At 42.7% G+C, this 18142-nt stretch overlaps 1 protein-coding gene and 1 pseudogene across 2 annotated transcripts; both read right to left on the reverse strand.

Annotated features, from left to right (window-relative positions):
- Positions 1 to 3509: 3509 nt before the first annotated feature.
- LOC310771677 (single-strand DNA endonuclease ASTE1-like) lies at positions 3510 to 5402 on the reverse strand (the record flags this gene model as incomplete). The annotated part of the gene is made up of 1 exon (XM_083664227.1): positions 3510 to 5402. The coding sequence occupies one exon, from the start codon at positions 5400 to 5402 to the stop codon at positions 3510 to 3512; it is 1893 nt and encodes a 630-aa protein (XP_083520353.1).
- A 4318-nt stretch (positions 5403 to 9720) lies between these two features.
- On the reverse strand, positions 9721 to 11729 carry LOC310771676 (single-strand DNA endonuclease ASTE1 pseudogene; annotated as a pseudogene). Its single transcript has one exon. The product of its transcript is annotated as a single-strand DNA endonuclease ASTE1 pseudogene (transcript).
- Between the last annotated feature and the right edge of the window lie 6413 nt (positions 11730 to 18142).

Raw genomic sequence — 18142 nt, forward strand, 5'->3', positions numbered from 1 at the left:
TCTTCCACATTTGTAATTTCCATATACCTCCTTAGTGAGCCAATTTGTGGAGGGGATGGACTCTCTGTACATGGAAGAAACCACAGCATCTCTTTTGTTCCTGCCTCTCAAACCTAGGGCTAGACCTTGTAATTCCTTGTAAATTAGGGTCACAACTTCAGATATTCCAATGTTTTCTGATCATGTTTTTTACTTCTTTAGATACATGACTATATTCAGAAACAAATGTAATAAATGGTAAATGGCCTGCATTTATATAGCGCTTTTATCCAAAGCGCTTTACAATCAGTAGATAGTCTACATTCACCCATTCATACACCGATGGCGGCAAGCTGCCAGGCCTCGGGAGCAAGGAGGGTTAAGTGTCTTGCCCAAGGACACAACGACAGCAGCTGGGAGGGAGCGGGGATCGAGCCGCCAACCCTTGCGTCATTGGCCGACCCGCTCTACCTCCTGAGCTAAAGCCCGCCCCGTAATAGGATTTTCATTTTGGCTATGAGGGACTGGTTCCAATAGTACTTCTCGATCTTTTTCCTTGGCTCTATTGTAAGCACTCCCAATGGTTTCCTTCCTGTAACCTCTCTGAGTGAATATACATCCCATCTCTTCAGCTTTAGATTCGCAATCTGTTTCTTTATTGCATATGCGATTTAATCCAAGAAATTGCCCATATCTATCATTTGTTTTGGATGATGGCTTAAGGCATCCAAGATGGTGTTTCTGTCCGTTGCCTTACGGAAGATAGAGGTATCCAATGTTCCATCATCATTAACAGAGATTAATACATCTAAAAAAAGTATTTCATCTCTATCATATTCCATAGTAAATTTCAAGGAAGGATATGTATTGTTGATATAATCACTAAAGTTGAATAATGCTTCCTCTGGACCAGTGAACACTAGTAGAATATCATCTATGAATCTTTTAAAGAATAAAATATTCTCTCTGAAGGGATTTCTAGGATTAAAGATGCAATTTTCTTCCCATAATCCCATAAATAAATGTGCGTAGTTGGGGCGCAAAAGGGGAGCTTATTGATGTACCTTGAGTCTGTAAATAAAACTGATTATCAAACATAAAGAAATTTGATTCTAATATAAATGTAGTAAGGTTCATTAGAAAATCCACTGGTGCATGTTCCAAAGGCTCAAGGAAATGTTGCATGGCCTCAATGGCGCCCTCAACATCAAAGGTTACCAGGAATGTTTCTTTGGGTAGAGTTATATCTGCCAACTGTCTTAACACATCACGTGTGTCGGCTATGTAAGAAGGTAGTGCTTTAGCTAAGTCTTTTATATAGAAATCTACAAACTGACTTAAAGGTTCCAATAGAGACCCATTGCTTGAAATGATAGGTTGCCCAGGAGGGCTATTCAAAGTCTTGTGAATCATATAGGCAAAAGATAGAGCACTGGGGTTGTGGGAAACTCTTTTTAAGAAAATCAAACTGTTTTTGACTCATCCAGTGTCTTTTCAAAGCATTGTCTAAGATGCTGTTTCTTTAGGAACGCACAAAAAGGTGTGGACCAAAGCAACTCAGCAGGCAACTATAATAACAAAGCGAAAAAATGAGCTGCTTAGAGTTTAAAGATAAATAAATTTAATAAGAAGTAATTTGTACCTGCGTACTTCACAGAGTTAACAAACAGTGTACATCTTCACAAGTAGTTGATATGGGCAACAACACAAAACGCAACGCGTTTCAACCGTTGGTTTTCATCAGGCTGTATGGGAGCCCCATGCATACAGCCTGTTTGTTAACTCTGTGAAGTACGCAGGTACAAATTACTTCTTATTAAATTTATTTATCTTTAAACTCTAAGCAGCTAATTTTTTCGCTTTGTTCCTTTCATTTACAAATCTTTCGGTCGGGTCACTGGGCAAAGGCTGATAAAAAGCAGTATTGCTTAGCTGTCTCATGGCCTCATTAACATAATCAGTGGTATTTAGGATAACTATAGAACCTCCTTTATCAGCTGGTTTTATTATACTTTTAGGGTTGGACTGCAACTCTTTCAAAGCTTTCCTTTCCACCACACTGATATTATACTTTCTTGGGGCCTTTTTGGATTTCATCACTGCATCAATATCTCTTTCAACAACCTTACTGAAGGTGGCCAATGTCGGATTCGGTGCTCCAGGAGGAACAAATGTAGATTTCTTTTTAAATTTGTCACATACAGTGGCCGACTGAGTAGAATTACGAAGAAAATGCTTTAAGTGTAATTGTCTAAAAAACTTATAGCAATCCACCTTCAAGTTAAATGCATTAACCTTATTGGTAGGAACATAACTTAGTCCTTTATTCAGTACTTTCTCTTGATGTAAAGTTAATGTGTGGTCAGAGATATTTATTACCACTTCTTCTTGCTGCGTGTGGTTATCCCATAGGCGTAGAGGCTGTGGTTCATGTTGTCTCCTCCCCCGCCTCGTCTTCCTCTTCCTCTGCGTGGTCCACTCCACAAATTGGCTCACTAAGGAGGTATATGGAAATGACAAATGTGCAAGATGTACGCATTGTTCAAACACACATGACACTAAGACATTCTATCACCCTCAAACAGGTGTAAAATACAAAATCAAGGAGTTCATAAACTGCATGTCAACACATGTTGTTTATATGTTAAAGTGTCCATGTGGTCTAATAGGACAAACTAAGCGTAACCTTAAGTTGAGAATAGCAGAACACAAAGCTGCCATTAGAAATGGAAACATGGACTACTATGCCATTGCCAGACACTACAGAGATAGAAACCATGGCTCTGCTGCCTCTCTTAAATGTGTTGGGATAGAGAGGGTTCTTCCTAATCCAAGGGGAGGAAATCCAGTCCAAAAATTGCTACAAAGAGAGACATATTGGATCTTTACTTTAAACTCTATGGAACCACATGGCCTCAATGAAACTTTGGATCTGAGTTCCTTTTCGCTGTAATATGTAATTTGTATTCTTAATTTTGACGTGAGGTGACCTATATATATATATATATATATATGTAAATATAAATAATATATATAAACTGTAAATGTAAATATATAAATTCTCCAGATGCATAGGCTAGGCTACTCCTGATTGGTCTATCCTCTCATGCTACAAACGGACATTGTGCTACTAATGGACACCTCGTTTCCATAGCCCACCCCCTTTCCCACCACCCACATCCCCCTAGCCACTCCGCCTAGCCACCCCTCAAATACTGACTCTTCCTATGCATAGCTACGGCCGCTTTTCCCCTAGCCCAGGGATATTCAACTTGCTTTGCCCGGGGCCACTTTTGTAAAATGACAGGAGGCCAGGGGCCAGTTAATAAACAAACACCAATATTATTTTTTCTGTAGCGGATTGTAGGTTTTTGTTGTGTCAGCTGGAGTTTAGTCTGACAATTTTGTGCTTAGGTTAAGCTAAGTAAAGTTGGTTAAATACATATAAGTGCCTGGTGAGGAGGTGGTGATATTTTACAATTTAGCTGGAGCTCATTCAAACTTGATTGAACATTAGTTTTCAATGGGAATTAGAAAATGGTCGGGGGGCCACTCTGCACCATATCACGGGCCCCATTATGGCCCCCGGGCCGCAAGTTGAGTATCACTGCTCTAGACTCACCTCCCTCACTTGCCCCCCTCCCCGCCGCTGATGAGGCTGTGGTTTCCTGAGGCTGGAGCACGGCGGCCAGCAGGGGGCGGTACAGCTGTATGCTGGTGGAGTTGCTGTTCAGGAGAAGCTCGGGCGCTGTCCCTGTCCTCAGCTTATTGAGCAGCTGGTGGACCAGTGGCCCCTGGTACAGCCATGCGATGTGGGGTTCAGGTAGAGGGCAGCCCAGCAGCCGGTTCAGCTGAAGGCTGTCCATCATGCAGGCCTGCCATTGGTTGTAAGCGTGAGCCACGTCCAGATTGAGCTTCTGTGTACAGTGTGTCTTCTCAGACTGTGGAGCTCTGCTCCCAGCGTTCTCTCTCTGTGTTTCTCCAATCACCAGTCCCAGCATCAGTGCTTGTAGCAACGTGTGGTCTGGAGGAGGGCTGGCCTCCCGCATCCAGTAGCAGGTAGCTGCCACCGGAAGGCGTAGCTGAGGCAGCAGCCCACTAAGACAGGTCAGCTTCACCCCCAGAGCCTCCAGAAACACCTGGAGACGCAATGAGTGTGTAGCCTGATCCAGTGAGTCCAGTTTGAGCTGCTGAGCGACCCCCCACAGAGCAGGACGGACCATGCAGCTCCTCAGCACGAAGTTCTCTCTGTCGGACTCCTCCACTCGCACGCTCTGCCCGACGCCCAGCAGCAGCCCGTACATCACCTGGCGGAGCGGGCGAGAGGTCAGGTTGGCGCTGGGAAAACTGCTGTGGTCCACCATGGGGCCCAGGCCTATCCTCTTCAACAGCAGCACGTCCAGGAAGTTGTCAGTCAGCCGGCCCTGGGTGAGAGGCAGTCTGGCCCAGTCTGGGACCAGACCCACCGCCTCTGGGAGGAAGGGGGGCGCTGTCCCATCAGTGAAGAACTGCCTCAGCTCGCTGGGAGGGAGCCGGTACTCCTCGCTGCCCAGAGACAAGCCCTGCAGCACCTCCGTCTCTCTCTGCCTGCTCAGGTTGCCCATCAGTCCCAGCGCCGCCTCCACGGCGTCCCGGGGCTGCTGGAAGTCCCTCAGCCAGCGGAGCAGCTCCTTCAGACAGCCTGTGGACCCGCTGCCGGCCGGGGCGGAGCACACCCAGTGGTACCTCAGCTCGGGCAGCTTCACGTAGTCGTTCCCGGCCAGCGCGGCGAACACCGGCAGGATTTGGGGCTGGATGTTGAACAAGGTGCAGAAGCTGGAGGTGGTGTAGCTCTTACAGCGGATGAAGCTCTCCCTCCAGGAGCCACTCCGCCCCCCAGCCTCCCACTGGAAATGTGGGATGGGCAGCAGTCCCGACGGGAGGTCAAAGATGTAGAAGTCGCTGTCGTTGGAAAGCACCGGACATTTCCACTCTCTGGCCAGGGCGGCGATCTCTTGGTCGGCCTCTCCAAAGCACTGGGCCGCCGGGACCTCCAGCCAGGCCAGCGTCTGTTTGAACACTTGCTTGGCCAGTGGAGGCATGATGCTCTCATTCCCACCCTTCTCCGCTGCTGTGTGGGCTCTCTGGATCTTGTTTTCAGTGACTTTCTTCAAGGTGTCCAGTTTCTTAATGGTGATGTCTGTCCCTCCGTCCAGCACCACGTAAGGCTCAATCTGGCAGTCTTTCAAGGCTCTGACGAACTTTCCAATCAGGTCCTCAAAGGCAGCATACTCCCCGCCATGATTCTGGTCCAGATCAGAATGAAAATACAGCCAGTAGCACAGATTGCAGCCGTCAATCACCAGCCGGCTGTCCCTGAAGGGGATATCCTGGTAGATCTGGCTGTTGGCATCGATTAAGCTCCACAAGCCCTGAACCCCCATCCTGAGTCTGGACGAGCTTCAGCAGCCTGGGTATTTATACCAGAGTCAGTCATGATTTCCTAAAGTTTCACTTTCCTGAGACATTGTGAGTGTTTACTTGCATATAACCATAATAAGACCAGAGAGAGAGAGAGAGAGAGAGAGAGAGAGAGAGAGAGAGAGAGAGAGAGAGAGAGAGAGAGAGAGAGAGAGCGCGCAGTCTGATTTTATTAAGTTTCACTTTCTTGAGACATCATGAGTGTTTACTTGCATATAACCATAATAAGCCCAAAGAGAGAGAGAGGGCCCAGTCAGATTTCCGTCAGATTTCCTTAAGTTTCACTTTCTTGACATTATGTAACACAGTGTTTATCTCCACGGCAACCACAGACAGACTGGTGCAAATGGTTTAATGTCCCCATGGAACTTGCAAACATGTGTTTATCTATATTCAGATTCCCTCTCAGCAGTGAGAGCGACCTTGGGCATAAGGTCAGTCTGATATTACCCAAAAAAGCTAAAAAGGCTCCAGATACAGGAGAAATGGCATTTAACCTTCAAAAGCTCCTAAGGGCATGTGACCTATTGACCTCAAACCAACTCTGTTTTATTCAGTCTGCAATGTTGCATGATGCACGGACATTAAATATACTGTACAAAAAAGTGTGTGTGCGCGTGTGTGTGTGTGTGTAAGTTTCATATGCACATCCATTTCCAAGTCTTGTGAAAACACCATAAGATAAGTTAAGTTAATTTATCCTTTATTTATCCACATGAGGAAATGTTTATTATTCATAGTGTTGTTGTTGTTGTTCCTTATCTTTCTACAACAGTGGATACAGCAAAAGGGGATCATTTATTTTCACTATACTGTAAATTCCATCCATAAGAAACACAATGACAGAATGTATTTCGGTCATGGGTTTCATACACTATAATAAAACATCTAAAAGCAACAATGAGATGGGAGAACTGGGGGACAAAATCTTATCAAATGGGGGCCTGTGGTCTAATTTGTGTCAGTTTAGGATTTGAATGAAGTGTACAGGGGAAAGGAAATAAATGACTGTGTGCAATAAGTTAGGGAAATAGATACAGTATAACTGACACAGCATAGGCATATTAAATAGTGACTGTCTTCATTGACATCCCTGTAAAAGAATGAATAGATTTATCAATGTAGCAACTATCCGATATTGGTATATAATAATAATAATAAAATAAAATAAAGATAATGGTATATAATGGCATGCAGCCTATACAGTGAATTCAAAATGATGCACTTTGCTGATGTAAAGAAGTGAGACTACAGTAGGTGAAACTTTCTTTGATATATAGTGAGGTCTCCCCCCTATTGTCGTGTCAGTTGGAAACTCACGAAAGCCCTTAAAAGCAGTTGATTTCTCTCGTGTTTCTTGCAGATAGAAGCACTTTTCATGAGACAATTAGCAAAGTTGTCATAAATGAGAGGCAGGGAATAATAAGTGTCAACATTAAGGGAGCATGTGGAGCGTTTACATTAGTCCCTCTGCTCATCATATTCTCAGAGTTATGCAAATAACAGTACATGTGATGATGAAGCATCTTACTTAGCATACTTTACACAGTTTGTAGCTACGCCAGATATGTCTAGTTTTATTTATATAGTTATTTGTGTAAAGAAATCAACTGAAAGAGAGGCAGTATTAAATGTGGTATAGTGGAATGAATTCAGCGGGTGCACGTTTGATCCGGGGGAGGGAGATGGTTCTCAAGCTGTTATCCCAAGGACCTCTCAAAAAAGCCCCAAGGCTCCCGCATGCCTGTGTGTAATTCAGTTGTTCTCAACAGACTGTGTGTGTGTGTGTGTGTGTGTGTGTGTGTGTGTGTGTGTGTGTGTGTGTGTGTGTGTGTGTGTGTGTGTGTGTGTGTGTGTGTGTGTGTGTGTGTGTGTGTGTGTGTGTGTCTGGCCAAATTCAAACTCACTCTTCTTCATCATTGTCATTTTTATAGGACAAGAGATAGGAAAAGATTTTTTGAATCCTCCATTTGATAAGTACATTTATTAACATAATAATAGTACAGTCATTTTCAAGGACACTACTGTAGGTGTCACTGTCAGCAGTGGCATCTGTATATGCCACCTGGTTTCACTGTGTGGAACAGAATGGTAATATCAGAATCAGAATTACTTTTATTGCCACAGTATGCAAGTTACATACGAGGAATTTGTCTTAGTGTCTGTATATGTATGAGTATCTTGTATATGAGTATATGTATGAGTGTAATCTCACTGACACAGTAACATTGGACAAAGGAAGAAAATATATATGTTATCAATATTGATTGATTGAAACAATTTATTTCAAACAGTTAAAACAATACATAAAATGAAAAACAAGTAAACATCAATAACAGTCCAATAGACTTCAGCAAAAGGAAAATACATAAACTCCAACAGAATAAAGAACAAACTGTTTGAAAAGGGGTCGGAAGAAGCCTAGGCTTATCAAGTCCTGCCCCCAAACCATTCATAAACAAATTTATACATCCATATAGGCATATACCTACTACCACACATATTATACAAACTTACCCATACATACACAATATCATAAATCAACCCACATATCCCTATCAATACTTATTCCTAATAATACATTCCAATATTACCCCAATAACCCAATGCTTTGATTAACTTGTGATGATGTACCAATGAATATAATAATATATACAACATTCACAATAATGATATACAATGTATATTATAATATACATTATATATAACATTACATATTACACATACAATCATTTTTATATATATGTATAATAATGTTCATAATACATATCAGACCAGGCACACACACCCAATAATAACATAGCAATAATACGCTGCCAGGAAGAAAAAAGGACATTGCCAAAAAAAAAAAAAAATCAGAGCTACTCACTGTATTTCCTGATTAAATATTTCTTTTAATTGGATTTTAAATAGGAGATGTTAGCACTTTGTTTGATCCTGTCATCCAGTCTGTTCCAAAGAGTCACCCCATAGACTGTAATACACATGCTCTTAAGAGTAGTGCGAGCACACGGCTGTTTCAAATTATATTGACCTCTTAAATCATAGCATCCTTCTCTGTCTGCAAACATTTATTGAATATTACCAGGAAGTAGATTATTCCTAGCTTTGAACATAATTAGTGCGGTTTTGGAATCGATCAAATCCATCAGTTTCAATGCGTTTGACTTTATAAAAAGTACATTAGTGTGTTCCAAATAACCTACCTTGTGAACAATCCTTATTGCTTTTTTTTAAGTGTGCATAATGTATGAAGGGTGCTTTTATAGGTATTCCCCCAGACTTCCGCACAATATTTCAGGATAAATAAGAGAGGTAAAATTTTCAGGTAAAATAAGAGAGCAGTACATCATGTACAGTGATTTCAGGTTCAGTATGTGTTTCGTTTTACCTAGGATACCGATATTTCTTGACATTTTAGAGCATACAAACTTAACATGGGTTTTCCAACATATGTTATGGTCCAAGATTACCCCCAAAAACAATTTCTCAAAAACTCTTTCTAAATCAACATTATCGATCTTTACCACAACTGGGGTAATCAAGTGGATCCTTCTTTTACCAAATACCATAAACTTGGTTTTCTTTAAATTTAGCGATCATTTGTTTAGGTCGAACCACCGCTTCAACTTTCCCAGTTCTGCTGAGACAACCTCCAATAGCGGTTGCAGATTCTCTCCAGAGCAAAAAATATTGGTGTCATCTGCAAAAACAACACATTTAAAAATATTTGATATTTTACAGATGTCATTAATATACAATATGAACAATTTTGGACCTAAAATTGAACCTTGTGGCACCCCACATGTCATTTCTAAGCAAATAGATCTGAAGTATGATCTTGACTACTCACATTTCAACATTTCTGCAGTGTTGTCAAGTGGCACTTTCTGCAAAATCACCAGAGCTCCTGTCCTGTGTCCAAAAAGTCTGTTCATTCATGTATTCACTTTCAGTGGAGCAGCTCCAGAAAGTGCCGCTTCATGACGTGTTCACATGAGCAAAGTCTCAAAGATGATGAAAATAATGTCAATGTTGCTTTACATTGGATGTTTTCTTTCTTTTTTTGCTGCTCAAAAAGCTTTCTCTCAGGGTGTTCCTTTATTCAGATTTTATATATATGTATGTATACTGTATATATATATGTGTGTGTGTGTGTGTGTGTGTGTGTGTGTGTGTGTGTGTGTGTGTGTGTGTGTATATATATATATATATATATATATATATATATATATATATATATATATAAAATAGCCACTCCGCCTATAGCCACCCCTCGAATCCTGATTCTCTTCCATCTTCCTATCCATAGCTACAGCCCCTTTTCCCTAGCCTCACCCCCCTCCCCGCTGCTGACGTGGTTTATTGAGGCTGGAGCACAGCTGCCAGCAGGCGGTACAGCTGTATGCTGGTGGAGTTGCTGTTCAGGAGAAGCTCGGGGGCTGTGCCTGTCCTCAGCTTGTTGAGCAGCTGGTGGACCAGTGGCCCCTGGTACAGCCATGCGATGTGGGGTTCAGGTAGAGGGCAGCCCAACAGCCGGTTCAGCTGAAGGCTGTCCATCATGCAGGCCTGCCATTGGTTGTAAGCGTGAGCCACTTCCAGATTGATCTGTGTGTTCTCAGACTGTGGAGCTCTGCTCCCAGCGTTCTCTCTCTGTGTTTCTCCAGTCACCAGTCCCAGCATCAGCGCTTGTAGCAACCTGTTGTCTGGAGGTAGGCTGGCCTCCCGCATCCAGTAGCAGGTAGCTGCCACCGGGAGGTGCAGCTGAGGCAGCAGCCCACTCAGACAGGTCAGCTTCACCCCCAGAGCCTCCAGAAACACCTGTTGACGCAATGAGTGTGCAGCCTGATTCAGTGAGTCCAGATTGAGCTGCTGAGCGACCCCCTGCAGAGCAGGACGGACCATGCGGCTCCTCAGCCTGAGGTCCTCTCTGTCTGACTCCTCCACCCACACGCCCTGCCCGACGCCCAGTAGCAGCCTGTACATCACCTGGCGGAGCGGGCGAGAGGTCAGGTTGGCGCTGGGAGAAGTTCTGAGTTCCACCATGGGTCCCAGGCCTATCCTCTTCAACAGCAGCACGTCCAGGAAGTTGTCAGTCTGCCGGCCCTGGGTGAGAGGCAGCCTGGCCCAGTCTGGGACCAGACCCACCGCCTCTGGGAGGAAGGGGGGCGCTGTCCCATCAGTGAAGAACCGCCTCAGCTCGCTGGGGGGGAGCCGGTACTCCTCGGTGCCCAGAGACAAGCCCTGCCGCACCTCCGTCTCTCTCTGCCTGCTCAGGTTGCCCATCAGTCCCAGCGCCGCCTCCACGGCGTCCTGGGGCTGCTGGAAGTCCCTCAGCCAGCGGAGCAGCTCCATCAGATGGCCTGTGAACCCGCTGCCGGCCGGGGCAGAGCTCGCCCAGTGAGACCTCAGCTCTGGCAGCTTCACGTAGTCGTTCCCGGCCAGCGCGGCGAACACCGGCAGGACTTGGGGCTGGATGTTGAACAAGGTGCAGAAGCTGAAGGTGGTGTAGCTCTTACAGTGGATGAAGCTCTCCCTCCAGGAGCCACTCCGCCCCCCAGCCTGCCACTGGAAACTTTTTATGGGCAGCAGTCCCGCCGGGAGGTCAAAGATGTAGAAGTCGCTGTCGTTGGAAAGCACCGGACATTTCCACTCTCTGGCCAGGGCGGCGATCTCTTGGTCGGCCTCTCCAAAGCACTGGGCCGCCGGGACCTCCAGTCGAGCCAGCGTCTGTTTGAACACTTGCTTGGCCAGTGGAGGCATGATGTTCTTTTTCCTACCCTTCTCCGCTGCTGCGTGGGCTCTCTGGATCAGGTTTTCAGTTTTGTTCTTCAAGGTGTCCAGTTTCTTAATGGTGATGTCTATCCCTCCATCCAGCACCACGTAAGGCTCGATCTGGCAGTCTTTCAAGGCTCTGACGAACTTTCCAATCAGGTCTTCAAAGGCAGCATACTCCCCGCCATGAATCTGGTCCAGATCAGAATGTAAATACAGCCAGTAGCACAGATTGCAGCCGTCAACCACCAGCCGGCTGTCCCTGAAGGGGATATCCTGGTAGATCTGGCTGTTGGCATCGATTAAGCTCCACAAGCCCAGAACCCCCATCCTGAGTCTGGACGAGCTTCAGCAGCCTGGATATTTATACCAGAGTCAGTCTTGATTTCCTAAAGTTTCACTTTCCTGAGACATCATAACCATAATAAGACCTAAGACTAATAAGACTTATGAAACTCGGTATTTATATCCACTGCAATCACAGACAGACTGGTGCAACTGGTTTTATGTCCCTATGTAACCTCATCACGAGACTCATCAGTCATTCTCAGGGGTGAAAGTGGATTGAAATTCTTGCCGGTGCTACTACTCCAACCTTCATCGCGCCATTGTGCTCGTCCCGCCCCAGCTTCATGCGTCCCTGAACACACATATTTTTTACATCATGTAGTCTATAGCAAATTATTTATTTAATTATTTATTATTATTATTATTATTATTATTATTATTATTATTATTATTATTTAGCAAGTTAGTAGCTACTTAATTAACCTGTATACAGTGTGGCACAATTCTGCTTGTGCTTTAAGTAAAACAGTTGTCTAATGGTAAAGTAAAGGCGGAAAATAATTATGCAAAGGACAAATAATATGAAAATGAATAAGCAAGAATATGAAAATGGATTAAAAAAGGCACATTTTAAATTGCATTTTGCAAATCAGCATTAATTAATCAGTCTTCCATTTGTCAATTTAATTCATTTAATTTAAATAGCTCATTTATAAGCATTTTTATTAATAAGGTTATAAATAGTTTTATCAAACAGCTCATTTAAAAGCATTTTTTTCTTCTAGAAGCCGTCTGGAAGCTGAATATATGTAGCCTACACTAACCTAAGTAAATTACTGAGAATTAGCCTACTGCTTGGATTTATAAAGCTTTTTATAATGCAGGGGACACAGAGGAAAAAAGCACAGTAGATTGTGCACAGAAGAAATCCATGCAGTCAGTAGAGAAATCCCTATCCAAAGCAAAAGATTCCCACCAGGAATCAAAGAACAGACACAGAATTGGGCACTGGGCAGACAAGACAATCAAATGCCATCTTGAAAACATTCCTGGATGAACTTTTACGCATCGGAGGCGCCAAAAGATTAAAATCAATCAATCTCTCTCTCTCTCTCTCTCTCTCTCTCTCTCTCTCTCTCTCTCCATCTCTCTCTCTCTCTCTCTCTCTCGTTGGTTTCATGAAGGCACACAAATTAAGGGTAAGTCCACTTTAGGCTTCTCGCTGCACACTGCACAGTCAATTAACAACATGTGCTCCCATGCGTAGCTGCATGCAATGTCTATGGATCTGACATCATGATGGGAATGGACAGGCTTTTGTAGAATTTAGAAGCAATTTATAAGAAACGTAACTGTTGTTTATGTTAACATAACGTCAGCAGACGTGTTTCCTTTTTGGAAATGCGATCGTGACGGCTTCTGTTCTGTGCGTTTTGATTGACAGTCAGCTGCTGTGTCACTCTGTCTCTCCCCTATAATGGTGCGGTGTTCAGGCACAATATTTTTTTACCGGAGCGAAGCACCGGACCGTTCAGATCCACTTTCACCAGTGTTCTTCCTTCTATTGTCTCGGATGGGTCTATGTCCACTGCAAGATCGGCTAAATGGCTTCACGCGATATTCACGTCATCAATCACAATAAAACTGTACCCACCTCCGAGACAATGTTGTTATCCAAGATGTGGTTGCCATGGCACTCCCAAATACTGCGTAGTTTCCAATACCGAGCCCTCATTCACCTGCCGAATAAGGAAGAATGACTGATGAGTCATCCTATGGAACTTTCAAACATGTGTTTATCTATATTCAAATTCCCTCTCAGCAGTGAGAGCGACCTTGGGCATAAGATCAGTCTGATATTAGTATAGGGTCATCTGTGGCACTTCCGTGACCGTGGAGAGCGAAGGTCCGTTTCTCAATGGATTTGTCATCTAGGAGGGTTAATAAACAAATTTAGCCGGGGTGTATTTTTAAAAAAGACGGGGAAAATATTTGAGAGACCAAAATCCAAAATGTCTGCCGTGGAAATGAACTTTTTAATGGTTTGACCTACAATGATGCACAATACATGGTTTCAGAGCTTATTCTGGTCAAGGAATACATATTTGGTGTTTATATAATGATTTGACTTATTTTTGACCTTCAAATCCAAGATGGCTGCCAATTTTGAGCTCTAAAAGGCAGTTTTTTCAAAATCGTCATAGAGCCTTCATATTAGGCTTGAATGACAGGTCTTCTCATGATGAGTTGAATAATATACAGTATAAGTACACAGAAGTAATCTCTGAGGTCATTAAAGTCAATGTTTGTGTGTAAACAACAGTTGCTGATTTGCGGTTTCCCATTAAATAGGGTAGGCTACTGAGAATATGGTGTCCAGTTCATCCCATCACATTTTCATAATGAACCAAAAACAATTTTGCACTATAGCCTAACATAAAATAGTATTCTGTATGCAAAGCTAGCAAGGTTAGTTGCTTGAGCTGAATTTAAAGGTCAACTCAAAACAAACAATGAAATTAACTTTGAAATTAAAACTGAATCCTAGGCTACTAGACTTCATCAGCACACAGTAAAGGAAACATGTCTTTGAACTCAGCTGACTGTCTAGTCCTAATCCCTGTTGTGCAATGTCCCTTTTCAGTGAAGTTTTAGTTTTTGTTAATGGACTTTTAATCTTGACCTTGTTGGTAGGCAACGGCCCTTTTTCAGTCAAGCATTTTCAGATTAGCTCAGTCAGTCTGTGAAGCAGTCAGTGTCAGCACTTGCGCGAGCTCGCTTTTTCTCTAACTAATGTTAACATTACACACTTTAAGACACTTTGTTTGAGGATATAAAAGGAGGTACGGTGGTGTAGTGGTAAGCCACTATTGCCTCACAGCTCGAAGGTCGTGGGGTTCGATTCCCACCTGGGACGATATGAACGCTGAAGGAATGCGTGCCCATTCGCATGTCCTCGAAGTGCGCACCGCCGGGTGGGGTCGTCAAAAGGGCCTTTCTGTGTGGAGTTTGCATGTTCTCCCCGTGCCTCCCGGGGTTTCCTTCATATAGGAACCCCTTCACCAAAAACATGCAATATCCTGGTTGCTAATGTGGTTCCTCCTCTTGGTCGTTAAGGGCGCCTGTTCAGAGGGAGGGGAACTGTTGGAATAGTGTGAACCTCCCACGTGCTATGTCCTACCGGTGAAGCTTCCCCTTTCAGGTGAAAAGAAGCGGCTGGCTAACTGCCCATGTCTCGGAGGAAGCATGGAGCCAGTTTCGGCTCTCCCAGATCGCCAGAGGGTGGAGTAGCAACCAGGATAAAGAAATTACGTAGCACTAATGGGGATAAAAATGGGATAAAAAAATCGGGGGGGGGGGGGGATATATAATAAAATAAAATAAAAACTTTGTTGAGGATATCAACGTTATTCACTAGTCTATAGATAGTTCTACCATCAAGAACATATAAACAAAAGCAAAAAACAATTTTATTGCAGAAGTCATCATTGATATTGGTGTTAGCTAACGTTAGGTAACGTTATTATTTTTAGCTAAAGTTAATGTTATCTGTCTCCACACTTCTGTCAACTGACATATGCATTTGCTTTTGAAATAAACAGCGTATAACAGCAAATATAATATAACAGTAAAAAAATAGCGGAGTTGCTTTCCCTCCCAATGAAAGACAAAGCACACAATGTCCCATATGAATGTGTCCTAAAATCGTGACAAGCCTTGCAAGCCCACCGATACAATAAATCAAGGCAAATGGGACAGCTTACAATTAAAAGCCCAAGACTGGTCAGGACTTGATAAATTTGATGATGTTTACACCACCACCTCCTGGGAAGATGGACCAACCAATCGGTACATGCATTCGTCATGTTATATTTCTATTTAATCTTCAGTTATGCTTAAGCAAGCCAGACTGTTTATTTTCAAAAGCAAATGCATATGTCAGTTGACAGAAGTGTGGAGACAGATAACATTAACTTTAGCTAAAAATAATAACGTTACCTAACGTTAGCTAACACCAAATATCAATGATTACTTCTGCAAATAAAATTGTTTTTGCTTTTGTTTTATATGTTCTTGATGGTAGAACTATCTTTAGACTAGTGAATAACGTTGATATCCTCAAACAAAGTGTCTTAAAGTGTGTAATGTTAACATTAGTTAGAGAAAAAGCGAGCTCGCGCAAGTGCTGACACTGACTGCTTCACAGACTGACTGAGCTAATCTGAAAAGCTTGACTGAAAAAGGGCCGTTGTCCTACCAACAAGGTCAAGATTAAAAGTCCATACTCTTAACAAAAACTAAAACTTCACTGAAAAGGGACATTGCACAACAGGGATTAGGACTAGACAGTCAGCTGAGTTCAAAAGACAAGTTTCCTTTACTGTGTGCTGATGAAGTCTAGTAGCCTAGGATTCAAGTTTTAATTTCAAAGTTAATTTCATTGTTTTGTTTTGAGTTGACCTTTAAATTCAGCTCAAGCAACTAACCTTGCTAGCTTTGCATACAGATACTATTTTATGTTAGGCTATAGTGCAAATTTGTTTTTGGTTCATTATGAAAATGTGATGGGATGAACTGGACACCATATTCTCAGTAGCCGCCTACCCTATTTAATGGGAAAGCGCAAATCAGCAACTGTTGTTTACACACAAACATTGACTTTATTGACCTCAGAGATTACTTCTGTGTACTTATACTGTATATTATTCAACTCATCATGAGAAGACCTGTCATTCAAGCCTAATATGAAGGCTCTATGACGATTTGAAAAAACTGCCTCAAAATTGGCAGCCATCTTGGATTTGAAGGTCAAAAATAGGTCAAATCATTATATAAACACCAAATATGTATTCCTTGACCAGAATAAGCTCTGAAACCATGTATTGTGCATCATTGTAGGTCAAAGCATTAAAAAGTTCATTTCCACAGCAGCCATTTTGGATTTTGGTCTCTCAAATATTTTCCCCGCCTTTTTTAAAAATACACCCCGGCTAAATTTGTTTATTAACCTCCTAGATGACAAATCCATGAGAAATGGACCTTCGCTCTCCGCGGTCACGGAAGTGCCCCAGATGACCCTACTATATCCCCCCCCAAAAAAAGCTAAAATGGCTCCAGATACAGGAGAAATGGCATTTCACCTTCAAAGCTCCTAGGGCATGTGACCTATTTGACCTCAAGCCAACTCTGTTTTATTCAGTCTGCAATATTGCATGATGCACGGACATGAAATATACAGTACAAAAAAGTGTGGTGTGTGTAGTAAGTTTCATATGCAACATCCATTTCAAAGGTCTTGTGAAAACGCCATAAGTTAAGTTAAGATAATTTTTCCTTTATTTATCCCCCATGGGGAAATTCATCCTCTGCATTTGACCCATCCTCTACTAGGAACCTTCCTAGAACTAGGAGCAGTGGGCAGCCGCAGTGCAGGGCCCGGGGACCAACTCAGTTCAATTGCCAGTGCCTTGATCAGAGGAGTATTAAACCTAACATACATGTCTTTGATGGTGGAGGAAAACCGGAGCACCCGGACGAAACCCACACAGAACACGGGGAGAACATGCAAACTCCACACAGAAAGGACCTGGGACGGACCGGGGTTCTAACCCGGGACCTTCTTGCTGTGAGGCAACAGTGCTAACCCACTGAGCCACCGTGCTGTCAGTAAGCCGTAAGCTGACTCCCAACATGTTGGGCTACCTTGCACCCGTGGGGTGAGCCTGGATGATGGACCTCAAGCATTTGATCAATATAAACTCTCCATAGATCATTTGGATCAATATCAACTCTCATAGATCATTTGGATGGGGATCAAATGACAACCGTTTATCTTGTCAATCTTCCTGTTGCCAATTAATTAAAGTCAGGACTGCACAGCATGCATTTTTTTTTTTTTTTTTTTTTTTTTTTTACTTTTTATTGACAGTTGACAGACTATTACCATCACATACTTGCATTGTATACATTGTAGATATATACTGCCATAGGTTTTTTTTTGAACGAGAGATAAAAGAAAAGACAAAACCACAACAGCCGCAACAGCAACAACAAAACAAACAAACAAAAACAAAAACAAACAAAACGGGAGTCGACTTTTCCTTATACATTCATCTTTGATCCAAAAAAATAAATCTGGCCTAATAGGTGTTATATATTGAACCCAGCATTCCCATCTTGAGGTAAGTTGTTCTACTTTATGGTTGATAACAGCAGTTAGTTTTTCCATCTTATATACCCATATTCATCCATTCTTTCACATTAGGGCTTTCCTGTGAGAACCACTTCCTGGTGAGGGCCATGGAGTTCTGAGTGAATGTTCTGTCAGTTCTGACATCAACAGTTTGTATTGTAGTTTGTAAATTACTTCACATAGGCATGTTAGCACTTTCAATAAAGTACTGAATAGAGTATTTCAATAACTTTCTATATTACATACTGTAAATCCCTACAACAGGGAAAAAAAATCCCACAGGAACACCATTAACAGCTACTTTCATGAATGTACAAAGTATTTCATTTGTGTCTTGTAGAGATCTCTGACCTTCTGTAAGATTGTTTCTCAACTGAGCAATATAACGTTCCCTTTTGTTAATTATTAATACAATGAAATACTGTGTTGGACTGCATCGAGAACACA

This window comes from Poromitra crassiceps (assembly GCF_964638095.1).
Source record: "Poromitra crassiceps genome assembly, contig: HAP1_SCAFFOLD_995, whole genome shotgun sequence".
In the NCBI taxonomy this organism is placed as follows: Eukaryota; Metazoa; Chordata; class Actinopteri; order Beryciformes; family Melamphaidae; genus Poromitra; species Poromitra crassiceps.